Source organism: Molothrus ater, chromosome 9, assembly GCF_012460135.2.
Source record: "Molothrus ater isolate BHLD 08-10-18 breed brown headed cowbird chromosome 9, BPBGC_Mater_1.1, whole genome shotgun sequence".
Taxonomy (NCBI): Eukaryota; Metazoa; Chordata; class Aves; order Passeriformes; family Icteridae; genus Molothrus; species Molothrus ater.
The window spans coordinates 26078636-26093885 of NC_050486.2; the positions used below are offsets into that span (position 1 = coordinate 26078636).

The 15250-nt window shown below is 44.2% G+C and overlaps 1 protein-coding gene across 1 annotated transcript in view; it reads right to left on the reverse strand.

Annotated features, from left to right (window-relative positions):
• GLIS1 (GLIS family zinc finger 1) overlaps positions 1-13656 on the reverse strand; it is a 180122-nt gene extending 166466 nt beyond the window's left edge. Inside the window, exon 1 of the mRNA XM_054515791.1 lies at positions 13314-13656. Coding sequence (XP_054371766.1) covers positions 13314-13656 — 343 coding nt within the window. The remainder of the gene's footprint in view (positions 1-13313) is intronic.
• Positions 13657-15250: the final 1594 nt, after the last annotated feature.

Below are 15250 nucleotides of genomic sequence, written 5' to 3' on the forward strand. Positions count from 1 at the left end.
AAATCATCAGTGCCCGGCAAAAGACTATCACAGCCCTTATCTTTTCCCCACATGTCCAGGTTTTAAACCCAGGACTTGGTTTTAGCTGCTCTCAGCCCAGGCCCTGGGAGACAGCAGGTTCCATCACCCATCTCTGAACAGACTTGTCTAGTCCAGGAGGAGCGGTGCTGTTTGCTGAAGGGAGAGACGTAACAAGAGAAAAGAAAGGGTGGGTTTGGAGGAAACAGTTGCTAGTGATTCCCTCGCCATAACTACTGTCCAAACTGTGTGACTGTGGTTGTGGCAATGCTCCTCCTTCCCTGTCTGTCCCCTACTCTTTGTCACAGAACCCAGAATGAGGGCATAAATTTGGCTCATCTGGATGCCAGGCCCACATACCGCAATGCAGGAGGCACACAAAGGAACTGCAGCACCACGTCTGGAAGAAGGAGATGGCCTGGGATCCAGTCTTTACAGAGGGCCTGGGATCCAGTCTTTACAGAGGGCCTGGGATCCAGTCTTTACAGAGGGCCTGGGATCCAGTCTTTACAGAGGGCCTGGGATCCAGTCTTTACAGAGGGCCTGGGATCCAGTCTTTACAGACTGCAAGTGAAAGCCCTTGGCAAGGTCCACCTTGTCCATCTAGTGATTCTGCCACTGAATGCAATTGTCTGTGGTTGATATTAAAAATTTCTTCCACAGGAAAATTCAGTCTCTCCCAGTACCAGAAGGTTTATCCTTTACTAAACTGTGCCAGGTTTGATTACCCTTGCAGTCAAAAATCCATCTTCCTTCTTGTTTTATCCTTCTCAGTTTCCAGCCATGAGATACCATTCTGCACTCAAAAGAATCCTGAAGTGTCACTTATTTTCTCTTCCACTGCATCTCTGGAACAGAGCAGATTCCCTGTAATCTTCCCTTAGTCCACGAGTACCACGCATAGGTCAGCATCTTCCAGTTCTTCTCCAAGTCCTTTGATTTTTCAAAGCCATTTAAGAAAGTCTGAGCATTAACCTATCTTCCTGCAACCAGAGTGATAATTTACAGAAGAATTACATCTCTTCTCTAAGCTTTTTAATAGTGTAACATATCACCTCATCCCCTATTAGAAGTGTTATTTTCTCATACCAGTTAGATGTGACATGCCAATCCTTTTCAGTGTCACTGCTCCAGAACATACAGCTTCCCACCTATAAAAACAGTTTGTATCCTCAATTGCATGACACAAGAAAATATCTGTTGTAAGGTTCCTGATGACTGCTCAAGAAATCCACGTCAAATGCCAGTCACTTCCTGATTTTTATTAAATAAAAATCTTCCCTTAAACTGAAGGAACAAACTTTACTGGTAGTGGCTTTCTATATTCTGTTAGGATTTCAGCAGAAACTATTCAATATCACTGGGAACAAAACCCAAACTTTCAGAGCTGTACACAAAATACTGTCACTGTACAAAATATTTATATCTGGTGTGCATCTCAATTTCTATAGAAGTCAGTTCCTATTCCTTTCAAAAGGCAACAATATTGTTTTCTATACCACTATTTTTCTGCCATCAACATTGAATCTAACAATTGAAAATGCATCCCAGAAGTCTTATCTATCAACACATTTACCTCTGCCAGCCTCACTCTCTTGTTATAAAACAAGACCTAGTTTGATGAACTTTTAAAAAGAACAGCTTCCTTCAGCTGCTCTGTTAATGCCAATTTCTGCCACATTCCATCCCCAGATATAAACAGTCTACACTCCACCTAAGGATGGAGCTAAGGATGTAGATATAACCAACAACTGAAGGTCAATAGTGCTGCAGGCCTTCAGTTAATTTTTGTATTTGGAAAACAGGATGCACTGCAAATGAATAATAATTCAATGTGAGCCTAATTCAGTATCAATAAGGCTATTTCCTTCTTCAGAACAATGGCTGGCATTTTCTATCCCCAACAGGCAATCATTTGTTAGCAATGGCATGTCCCCAGAATGCCACAGAACATTTCACAACTGCTTTGCACATAAAATCAATCATTTCCCATGCCCAGTGGTCCCACCACTGGCTCTCCCAACTGGTGTTCTTCAAGCCCTTCACTCAGCCTGGTTTTTATTGCATGCCTTCTCAGTGTTTTCTTGACAAACAAATGAGTGGCCAGAAACACCAATGTTAGACAAGGAGGGATTTGAACTTTGTTCAGCAAGTCAAGGAGGATAGAAGCCTGGACTATTACAGCTTGAGAGACCTCTTCTAACTCTCTAGTGCCTAAGCAGTTGAGTGTGGGAATTAAAAATGTCACAGGAAAGACAGCTGGGCCCAAAGAATTACATTCCACAGTAGGATTTCCATCCAGCCTGTCTTTAAAAACTCCAGGATAAACAACTTATGCCATCCTTGGGCACCATATGTCAGAAAAGTAGTATAGTCCTAGAAGGTATCTTTCCTACTGTCAAGCCCACATAATCCCTGTGGAAGAATAAACCAATCTAGAAGACACAGAAGTGCTGAAGATCAGGTTCATTTTACAAAATATTTAGTTACCCACAGAGAAAACCTACAGCCATGCTCAGCTCAGAAAGGATGCAAGAGGAGATTTCCTTCTGGAGCAGCAGAACAGGAGCAGTGCCTCTGACAGATGTGTGGGCACCATACACACGAACTTAACTCTGATCTACAAATGACTCCGTGCAGAAGCCCCTTCCCATATATAACATATTCTGAATCAGGGCTGCTCATCAAACTAGCAAATGTTGCAATCAGCAGGCTTCACATTGGAACCTGTATTCAATCTCCCAGATTGTTTTCTCTAGTGGTAGTTAGTGTCATAATTCATTTTTATCTAATAGCTAGCTGGCTATGAGGCTATTTTTCACCAAGATTTCTCTCAAGTCTTATTATCCAGGATCCAAAATGACCTCCCTGTCTCTTCAGAGTGACTGCTTGCTGCAGAAACATCTACCCCACACATAAAACTTCTTTATCACCTCTGATATTTACTGTTCTTAATTTTCAAATCTTCCAGCAACTTCTCCAGCAGCTAATAAAAAATCTTTTGTTGGCATTAACACAAGCCCTTAGCAAAAAAGTTCCCCAAGCAGGTTAGTCTCATTTTGAGAAACTCAACCTGGGTGCTGCTGAGGCTGCAAGTCTCTGCAACACACCAGTGTTTTCATTCTAGCCTGTCAAATAAGCTGCACTTGTAGCCAATGCTATCATACATTCCAGCTCAAAACACTGCTGATGATTAATCACCCCAGTGGTCTGCTCTCACCTTCTAGGTTTTGGTCCCTTTACATTGGCTTTCTATGACTAATCTTGCAGAACATAGCCACTTGTAATATATCTATGGAACTGGCAAACATAAAAGTAACAGGTATAAAAGTGCATTTTGAGAAAGCAGTTTGAGTACTTATGCCAGCAATCTCTGCCTAATAGCTTCTGACAGGATGCAGGATAAGAGAAAGGAGAACTCATATGAATAATGATTCCAATAAAAGCCAGCCAAATCACCCTGACAGATTTTGAGTATTTACACATTCAGCAGACCAAAAGCTATTTACACCAGTTGCCACGCTTCCACACATTTAGCCCACAATTCAATAAGTTACAACCCTTTATATATACATTTAAAAATAAACTAACAGCACGGTGGCTCAGTAAGGAGGCCAAGAGAGTAGAAAGAAAAGGTCACTAAGACTCAATGGCAAGGAAAGAGCAAGTGGTGGGCTCTAGGAGTAAATATCCCCTTAAATTTCCTGCATATCCATCCAAATCCGGGAGATGCTGAAATGCATCAGGATCTTTGTTCTGCAAGAACCATCATTGTTAGTAGCTTATCCCCACAAAACTATGACAAGTCAGCAAACCTTGAATAGCTCAAGAACTCAAAGAAAAGGAATAAAAGCAGATTTGTGGTAAGTTGGCAGGAGGAAAAATAAGAAGCAAACTGCTCAGATTAAAAGCGTGAGATGTCTTTTTCTTTTGCCAAGTGAACTGAGTCCATACTTGGAGGACAATTTTTTATCCATAAGCCCTCGAGAGCTCAAGGCTGCCTCCTTTTTATCTACTCTTGGATTTAAAATGGCATCATTTCAGATTTGCACCAGAGTTAGGGACAATGGGATCAGGCAAGCTCAGTTTCAGTTGAACATAAACCAGCTCTGATAACTTCAAGGAAACTGAACATTACAACAATCAGATATCCAGAAAGAAGGCATTTAATGTTGCTTTTTCAAGTCTCAGCTGCATGCAAGATCTGTTCTGCCAGAGTCACGAGGATCTTGGGAACCTTGTAGTAGCCACCTGCACCTCAAAAGCCCAGGGACACACAGTCCATTGGGTGATTTCTGCCTCAAGAACAGCACATCCTAAGAGACTTTGCCATCTGCTGGGAGGCAAGAGCAACCCAGAAAACTGGGGGTAGGGGAGCAGAAATTTTCCTTCCACCAGGTGTTTTATTGCAGGTGTTTTATTGTGGGCTATGTCACACACTGATCCCTTAATGTAGGCTCCTTTCCCTCACCTCAGCACATCAAGCACTAAAATAAATGGGAGATTTTGTTCCTCTGCAACAATTCTGCAACTGGCAGCACAGTCCAGATGCCAAGCAGCAAAAAGGCCAACTAAAATGCTGTGTTAAAAACCTTACTCTCCCACAGATAACAAAGACGGATTTTGCACTTTTCACCGCTTATCCTCAGAGACTCACCAACAAGGGCAAACACCAGGACCTTCATGCAGCCAGGAGACAAAGCCAGTCCATGCACACACTCCAGCAAGTGCCACCCAGGGCTGATACAGCCACACACTGCAATGTCACGTCCTGCACCAGCACCAGATCAGACCTCAAACAGAGCACAGCCACATCATCCCAACTCTGCACCTGAACTAACAAACTCTCTCTCTCAGCACAGAAAATTAGGCTGGCCCTGAGTTTGCCCAAACAATTGCCCTGTTTCTGGTTCCAAAACTGGCTTGTCCTTCTCTGCACCATACTCTGCTATGCTCTCGCTGTAGAAATATCATGACCAGTACACAGCATTGCCCCAAAATGATACAAACAGTACTGTAGAGAACAGAGTTCAAGCACCCTTGTTCTGTTCATCCAAAACATTGATATACTTGGCCATGTTGGCTGCTGGCACAATCCTTCACCACTTTTGTCTGTTTCACATACAATGGCTGATCACACCAGCTTTACACCCCTGTATGGTCTTGAACACAAGAAAAATTGAAAGTGAACGTGCTGTGCTAACTGATCTTGGCACCTGAGCTACTGGGATACAAGTGCTTGCACCCTTTTTCTCCAGGAGAGAATTTAACACTTGGATCTTCTGTGTCTCAAAGGAGTATGGAAGAGTTTTCAAAAATATTCAATACTGGCCTCTTCCTGAAGTCAACACCCTGCAATTTCAGCAGGAGCAGCAAGGCAAAGCAGGAGTTATGAAACCTTCTGTTAAATCCTTTCTGGGATTTTCCCAGAAAATACTGGGTAATAAACCAGCAATGTCCTCTTTTATCTGTTCTCCCTTTAACTCTGTCTTCTCTGTGCAGCACAGATGGGGGTTGGGAGGCACGCAGGACTTACGTAAGGAACGCCGAGTGCTGACGTAGGGTGAAGTGAGTCCTTCTGAAGTTCCTGTCCTATTTAGTCTCCTCTCTTCAGTCACTACAGAGATGTTCCATCAAAGAGCACAACTCGCAGTCATCGTGACTGAGCGCTCCCTCCCTGGGAAGGATTCAGGTTAAATCAAAGCCAGCTGCTTTAGAGAGGGGCAGGAGGCTAAGAAGTTAAACAAAATAATAATAAAAAATGCAATCTAGAACTTACATAGATAGGAAATCTGCTCTTGTGGTTCAAATAAATAACTCTAAGGTATTTAAGCCTCATGCACAGAAAACAATTTTGTAACTTTTTAAGTCATCCTCTTGCATTGTTGTTCTGCCCTAATAACTCTGAAATGTGCTACTCATCTCTCCCAGTTAAATATCCTGTTTCACAAGCCCACTCCTAGATATCTGAAACTGCACAGCATTTCTATCTAGCTTTAGGCATCTAGCATTCCAAAGAATTAATATTTAAACTTATTATAAAGGAATGGGGATTGCGTTAAGCATGTAGTATTTAGCAAAACATTCATACCAATAAACTGCTGTGTTGCTTGTCTGAAGCACATTTATCATCCTTTAAACTCAAAAGAAAGATTATGCTCCAAAACTGACACATGTATCTATTTTCCTTTTAATACAGCCAAGACTTAGATAGGATTAGAGAGTGGAAGCTATCAAATTTCAATTTTAACAATACACTTAAAATTATATTATCTTTCTTTGCCTAGGGGATTGTTGACTTCAGTATTTAAGTGACTTAACCATAGCAAATTGTGAAAAAGCATTGAATCACAGCACTTATTTTAAATAATCCTAGACCCTCTATCCCTTCTAGGGAAGAGACTCATGTTAACATTTTTATACATATTACTGCTCTTATATCTCTTGATTATATATAAATGAGTAAAGAAACTTTAACCTGTTGGAAGACATCACTAATTGGTATTTTTCCTCTTATATTAGCCTTTGATTTACACCTCACATACATTCTCCCAAGCCAGCACATGTAATTTATTTACAGCACTGGAAGGCAGGCAAAATACATCATCTACTGTTATACAACCTTCTACAAGGTATTAAAATACCAGGCCCCTGGAGACACACTTCATATAGTTCAGCAAGTTCCAAAATAAACCAAACCACCAACCCCCCTAAGCACTTAAAACAACAATGGACATCTGTATTAAAAAGTTAGTTTTTTACTGTATTTGATGATGTCGCCTTAGTGTCATTTTTCCCTCTGGCTAATATGCAAACAACATGTAAGAATGAATTTGCTTTCTTCTCATTGTAAAACAACTAACAACTCTATAGCTCTCACAAAGCCCTCTTATCACACACATAAATGCCAGAATTAAATGTAGTTTATGATGTTTTGCATTCATTTAACCCTTAGAACAAATTTGGTGTCATAAATTTCAATCACAGTGCTCCTTACCAATCCATTCAGCAAGATAACCACATATACATTCAAACATAATGATGGAGAAATCAAACATAATTATTAGAGTTAAAGCAAAACAGTTGCTTTAAATAAAAAGATCTTAAGCACTTTGAGTTGACTGGGATCAACCTTGTAACGCTCAAAACCTTAAAATAACCTAAAATACAGAATTTGAATCAATTTCCTTTTGCAGCTCTGAAATGTCTCATCTGTTTCACAAGCAGTCCTCTGCCTACAAATAATCATTAACAATCATTTCATACAGTCAAGCTAATGACTGTAATAAAAAAAAAAAAAGCAGTCCTTGTTCCAGGTAACCAGCGAAGCACAGATTCTCAGAACAGAAAGTTCAGGTTCCAACCAAGATTTCACATACAGGGTGCCAGAAATGGAACAGGAGGGGAAGGAAAAAGGGGAACTCTTTGCCTCTATTCTTCAAAGCCTGTGCAAAAGGTAGGGCCGCGCTGGTGTGCACCGATGGTTATCTGAATGGAGGGACGGGCCCTCGCTTTTCTTTACACGCCCCATTTGCAGGCAATAAAACGGCCCGAGTGGTTTTAACTGGTCCTTCTATGTCACTGCAACGCTCCCTGCTCCCGGCAGAAGATAACAGCTGTGCCATATTCCCAAACACATACTTTTGCTATTGTTTGCACATTCATGGGGCAAGATTGTGCTGTACCACAGCCAGCGAGCGCTGCCCTTGCTTTGGAACCCTGTATTCCTGAGTTACAGCAATGTGCTGGGAAACAACGTCGGGTGGCTGAGCTAAAAAAGAGCAAACAAACCCCAGACTATTAAAAGCCGTTTCAGGCACTGTGAAATGATTACTAGATTGCACGCCTGGTTCAAGCTTGTTGACATACAATGATAGAAATCTGGAATGCAAAATGGAGTGGCTTACGTCTATTTTCCCTCTCCAATTACCCTGCCATCAACATCTTCAACAGTTCTAAAATCACTAAACAGCAGAATTTCTAGAATAATGGTAATTACGGTACTGAGCGTGGAAATTATATTCACAGTACTACAGAGTTCTCTCCTAATCCATACATTATTCCACTTTAATAGAAACTTGTTATTTGCTCTACAAGCTTTTCCCTGTACACAGGAAAAAGAACTTCTGTAATATTAGGATTGAAATACTGACCCAGCTAAAGTTAGTGGCAAGACTCCTACTGGTATTAATAATTTAGGGTAAAATTTTGTCCTTATTCAACAAAAAACCAAACCACTTTACTGCAAGGAAGCAGAATATAATCTCAAGTATACTAAAGATTCTCAGCATACACTTAACAGTTTATGTGTATACAGGGTTGAACTCTTAAGATACAAATAATGAATTCAGCTTTATCTAAATGATAATTTAAATTGGTCTATGTCCAAAAATTTGTAGTTGATGAGACTGCTCACAGGAACAGTAATGTACATGCCTAACCACTTGCAAGATGTAGACTTTAATTTTTTTCCTACTATAAAAGAAAAAAGGATATTTTTCTTCTCACTCCACTTAGCCCAGCATATAATGACCTCCATTATTGTAACCTTTTAAAGACAGAACAAGTAATTTCTTATTTTTAACTTCTATTCCTTCAAACAAAACTCAAATAAATAAAAATTTTCTTCCAATTACTGGACTTATTTCCTTGTTAAGAGTAATCTGACATTATCTGTTATTCCATATAATTCTGCACAATATTAAAATAGACACAACATTTATTCCCTTCAGCTTTTCCAGTAGCTGTAGTTTTTGTCATGAAGCAGAAAAGAGTTTATTTGCTTTTACAAGTACTGAATGCCTTTACATGACTGGTTGATCATTAGATTTCCTGGTTTGTATTTGCTAAATATTCTCCACTAATGATTCTTAAATTACAATGGATTTAATGATTAGATACAATTAAATTATTTTAAATTAAATCCATGAAAGTCCCATCTTCAAGTCAGCGACTGATTTTGCAACACAAATCATTAGAAGAACTTCGTTCAGCAGCAAGTAACTGAAAGTTATTTGCCTATTCAAGACAAGTAAGCATTATAGGCAGTTTAAGGAAGGAGAGGACAGTCACAATTTATTCCAAGTGAATTTATGAACACATTCTCCAATTTGCAGTTTCTTCTCATTTCTCCCCTTACAAAACAAAATTAGGAAAAAAGAGACCATGAAATAAAAATATATCTCTGTAACTACACGTTCTGTTCAGACCAACCTTTCAATTCCTTTTTGTAGCAGAGTTCAAATGCAGCAAGGGAACTAGAGCGAAAATAAGAAATAATTACCACTGCAGCTCTACCTAAAACTGAGAGTTTAGAGATCACCATGAACCTGTCCCTGTCTCCTTATCAGCCCATAACATATTTATCAGCTCTAGGCAGTCACACTTGCTCCAGTGGGATAATTCAGGTGAACACAGATAAGGTGTAAGAAAGAAAACGGCAATCAGGCCCAAGAACAGTCAATTCACCTAATAAATCATAAAACCAAAGTATACACTTCTGCTTAAGATCCCAACAGTATAAGCTGTTACTTTCACAGGGACAGTCCTGACAACCAAGGAAACAGTCACAGGGGGATTAAATGGCAAGATTTACCCCTCCTTCTCAACAGTAGAAGGAAATTAATACATTTCAATACATTGGTTGTGTGTTTGCTGAAAGCAGCTACAGTTAACAACAAACAAAAAAAAAATCCAAGCCGTTTTCTCCTTGTCTGAATAAAACATACTCTCAACAAGGAAACATCCAACTACTGCAACTCGACCAGCTTATTGTTTTGCCCACTGTAAGTTAATATCTGAAGTGGTTGCTGCAAAGGTCCAGGCCATTTGGATGATTTCCCAGTGGCACAGCTAACAGGATAAATCTCGTCATTTCTACTGAGTCATGAATTAGGTACACTGAACAAAACTGGAAAAGAATGAAAAGGAGAAGTGTTTCCTGGTAACAACCATAATCAATGTCATTTAGAAACTGAGATATTTGGCATCTTTATAGATTACTCTTTTGTCACCACTAAAACCTTCCCAAAAGCTTCTTCCCTGTAGACAATAAGTATTTTGCCGTGTTACTTTCAAAACTGCAATACCGTAGCATGAAATTCAACACTGTGGAACCAAACCCACAGAATCCCAGGAAAACACTGTAAAATGGACTTCATACCTTATGGCACAGTTATTCTATGTCAAATGCCTCTAAAAAGCAGTGCCTGTATGCAAATACTCTGCCTTGTTACACACAGGGAAATCAATGACCAGGAAAAGTGTGGTGCCTATCATAGCTAGCCACATCAGAAGGGGTTGGCTGGGTGAGAACTGGGCATTTATTTTAAACAGCTCCCAAACAGAACAAAATATGAAGCACAATTCCAAAATAGTGGTATTTTCAGCAAACAACCAACAGCTCCATCCTGAAAAGTTTAGACCCAAATGATCCAATTCCCAGAAACAATCCCTACCACAACCCCTCAAGTTTTTGTTTGGCTCTTCAGAAAGTCCAAAAGACTTGCCCAGGCATGGAAGCATTTTGCAGGATCATAACTTAAACACTGTGAAGCAGCACAGTAACACCACAGAGACACTGCAACAGCAGGATACTTCTTCCCCATTGTGATTACTTCAAAGCTGCCCTTTTTATTAGTAGAGCAGTGTATCATTTTGATTCATTCTTTTTGGAAAAAAAAAAATTAAAAAGTAAGACTTGTTTAGGAAAAAAAGACCTTACAGGCAACTATAAAAATCAGTTTTGCTCTTGTTAGAGAGCATCTTTTACACTCCCTACTTGCAGCTTTCAACTGTGGATAAACCAAAACCAGGAGGCACATTCTGTAATCTAACCCAGACTGCAGAGGGAATTACTGGGTACATGGCACTCTGGGGCTGGAGAACAGGAGACGCACGGCACGATGGTCTGAAATCAAGCTGTCATCAGTTTCCTTCCCAAAACCTTTCACTGGGTAAATCTGAGTGTTTCCCTCACTTCCACATCTTAGCTTTATCCTGGTATATCACATCCACATGCTAGCCCAGTCCTTTATCTTCCTCAGAGAACCAGGGCTGGTGGGAGATGGTTTGCGCTGCTCCGTGAAAGAGCAGCAGCTCTCCTGTCTGCAGCACAGCCCGCTCTAGATACACTCTGACTTGGAGCTGGAGCACAGCGAGCACTCCAAAATGCCCCAGTGGACATTAAAGCACTTGCTGACACTGTCCAGGTCAGAAGGAGCAGCACATCCCACACATTTTAAATCAGACTCAGAATTTTACTTTAAATTTTACTTTCCCTAACTCCTCCTGAAAATGTCTTCTTGGTGGGGGGGGGGAAAGGCAAAACCAAACTAAGCAAAAAACCCCAACAAACAAACAACAGGAAGCCACCCAAAAAACTCAGTGTTGCCATCTTTGGAAAAATCCAACATTATCCATCAAATCCTCCTGCTCAGTTAAATGAGCCCTCTCCTGCCCATGGACACCTACTTACTCCCATGACTCAAGTCACCCATACACTGAAGCAACCACAAGGTAACACCCTGGACAGAAAACATACTAAACAAAAACAGCAACAAAATGTAAAACACTTTTTTCCCCCAGTGGTGAAAATGGGAAATTGATCAGTCAGGAAAGATGAATTAGGAACCTTCTCCCATGCCCACCTACATCTACTGTAAAAGACCCAAGTGAATGCAAAGTTAAATTCTTCCTCTTTCCCTGCCTAAATTCCTGCCCTCTGCAACAACAAGAGGGATATGCATGAAAAGAGGGCTAAACAGCTCAAAGGAAAAAAAAAGATTTTAAAAGTATTTCAACAGTCCTCCTGGACAGGGCAATGCATGGGTAGGATTTTCAGCTAGTATGAACCCTGTGAAGTGGCACCAACCTCACCCACGGGATCACAAGGGGCTAGAACAGCCCTTGATTCCCTTCCACAGGCAGCAGTTGCAGCAGAGAGTTTGTAGCTCTCCCTTTATACTACATGAATCCTCCTTCTCCCCCCTCCAAACAGGAGTCTGTGTAACAGACCTTCATTTCATTCCTGCCAAACATTAACAACCTCTTTTTTTTTTTTAATCAGGAGAGAAGAATTGCAGCATTAACAAACAGAAAAATAAAAAAGGTAATTTATAACCTGCTGCTCCACTCTGTCTGTATTCAGTGGTGATGAACAAACACATCCTCGAGGCTGTAGGACAGACCTAGCACAGATCGAGGTGTTCATTAACATAACTTCGTGGCAATGAAAGGTGCCATCACCCTAGGTAACAAGCTCACAAAAGAAAATGTCACTTGTCCAAGGGCATGCAGCCTACTTTTGGTTTTCAGAAGAATGGACAGAACTGGAAAAAATCCCAGGGAGAGCAGTCTTACAGCGACAAGGTAACTGCACTTACATATCTAAAATAGAGAATGGGAATAGACTGATAAGAAGAGAAAAAAGAGAATTACCTTTTAACATTACAGAAAACATTATCTTAATGGTAATAACCTTAGGTCTACGTATGTCTCTGCAAGCGACTGTGTAGCATAAAGAAATGCTCCAATTCCCTCTGAGCCCATCCAGTGATACCTTAAAGGGATTATTTTAAAACTGAATTTTGATTAACGAATTTCAGCTGAGTTAGCCAGTTCTAGCTGAAAAGTGTAATGAACAGATTTTTAGTAAGCAACTCCTAACCCTACTTCAGTGCCACTTTCTTTAACGATGGACAGCTGAAAGCCAGGCATTTGCTAACTAGCAGAATTTGACCTTTCAGGCACCAGGAGCTCCCAAGTCTGAGGATTCACCGCCGGAATCCAGCATTTGTAACACCTCCGTGAAATACAAACTATAAAATCCAAGCAACCGTGGTGAAACTGCTGAATAAGAACCAGGCATTTATTGTCAGGCAGGCACGCTCACAAACAAACACCCCACACGAACTCTCTGGCGCAGGACAGACCAGCCCAGTCTTCAGCACCAAGTCCAAAACAACCACCTTGAGAAGCGACTGCATGAGCAGCACCCGCTCAGGACAGCTAAAGAAGATGCTGCTCTCAAGATTTCTTAAATACTATTTTTTAAATACTATTGAGAGACACTCAGCTTCACACTGGAAAAGCACAGTCTGGTTTATCCTGTCCCTCCAAGGTGCTCAGGAAAAAAAAAGTTTTAAAGCTTGAAGTTAAATAAACAAGTTAGGAAATACACTAAAGACCAGAAAGGGAGGAGGGAGGGGGGGGGAAAAAAGCTTGTTACGTTTTTATTTGTGTAGTGAATAGGTTTTTGGTGATGGCAGTGTTTAATTCATGCATTTTAAACTCACCCTTCACGCTTTGATGTTTCTGCTGCTGGAAATAATCTTTCGAGCCTCTAGCGCATCGCAGCTCCTGCGCCCTGGGCAGAATCGGAATCCTCTCAAATATGCTGGGTCGTTTGGGGATGAAATCTAGCAGAGGTGCTGACATTTCAGGGGGGCTCTGCTGAGGCTCCGTATGGTCACCGCCGTTACTGACAGATACTTTAAAGGACATCTGAGGATTCAAGTGAGCTTTACCAGCGCCGGGACGAGTCACCCGCGGCAGATCCTTCTGAGACGCTCCCTGGCATTTGTCGCTCACCTCGACGCGGGCGCTGCCTTTCTGAGCCGCGGCGAGCTCACAGTGCATGTCCGCTTGCGGCTGCTGCTGCCAGGGCCCCCGCCGCTCTCCTGCACCGAGCGGCACACGGGCTGTCAGCGCGGGCGGACCCGCCGCCTCAGCCCCCGCCTCAGCCCTCTGCCCTCCGTGCCGCCGCCTCCCGCCTCAGCCCCGCGCCGCCAACGGCCGATAACCGCCGCGCGTGAGGCGGCGCAGCCCGCAAAGCTCAGCCCGCAAAGCTCAGCCCGCTGCCCTCACGCCGCGGTCCCCGCCCGCTGTCTCACACGCACCGGCCGGACGGGGGAAGACCCAGGGCGCTCGGACCCCGGCTGCGGCTCGTCCGTGAGAGACGGGGCGGCCGATGCCGCGCGTCGGCTTCGCTCCCTCTCTAGGCAACACTGCCGGGCTGCTCGTAGCCGCTCCCGGGAAGGCGAGCGCGGCCGGGAGGGGCGGGGAGGGGGCCCGGCACACGGGCGGGTTGTTTGGCGGCCGGTGCCTTTCAGCTGAGGCATCCGAACAGCGGCCGCCCAGGCAACCACGGACGCGGTGGCAAAGCGGGTTCGCCACCGCCGGGCTCGCCGCGGCCCCCGAGTCACCGGTCCCCGAGGGAAGGAGGGAGGGGGGGAGAGCCCGGCCGGGCGCGGTGACAGCCGCGCCCCCGCGCTCCTACCTGGGAGGGGCCGCCCGGGGGGACGCGCTGCCCGCCGGCTCCCGCCGCCGCGCCGGGCGCACGGGCTCAGCCCCACTCCCCCGCCGCAGGGCCGGCTGCCAGAGCGCAGGCGGCCCGGGCCATTACCCTGGCGCGGCGGCGGGGCCAGCCGGGGCGGGCAGGGGGAGGGCTGTGCCGCCGGGGCCGCCCCTCGGGGTTTGGCAGCGGGGTGCGCCCGCGGGCCCGGTCCGGCTGCGCATCAAGGAACGCGGCGAGGGGACCGCGGCGAGCCCGCGCTCGCGGGGGCCAGTGGGCCAAGGTCAGCCTGAGAATAGGTGTGCCTGGGTCCGCACCTTCCTGGTGCCTGTTCGGTGGGGAGAGTCCCTGCAGTTGCCCACTTGCCTCCCGAGAGATCCGTGATTTTCCCTCCCGCTGCCATGGGCCTGAACCCCTTCCCTTTGCCCGCGGTCGTCGAGGATCCTTGTGCCTGTCCCCAGGCAGTCTGCTCAGGCGTGCGGCTGCCCCGGCGCTGCACATCCACCACTGAAGGCAACCCGCCACTGAACAGCTGGCAGTGCCCTATAAACAACTCGTGTGTGAAAGCCACAGCCACTGCAGCATGTCACAGCGGAGCAGCAGGAGAGAGCACAGCCCTGCCAAGGACAGGGGCTGGGAAGCATGAGGTGTGTTGGAGGTGGGTACAACCTGGCCAAGACATCTCTCTGGTGATGCAGTTCCAGCTGCATTAAGCGCTTCGGTCTGTGGATGTGTGTAGTTCCCTGCCTGCCCACAGGTGCAGGAGCTGGCCCGTGCCCACAGAGACAATTAAGCTAGCTCAGAGCAAGCACCACAGCATAGTGACATTTGCACTGGCTCCTCCTGGGCCAGCTTGGGTCTGGAAGCAATCTGGTTGGGTTTATTAGCTTGGGCCTGATTCCAAGCAAGTGCAGGCTGAGCCATGATGTGCAGCTTTGC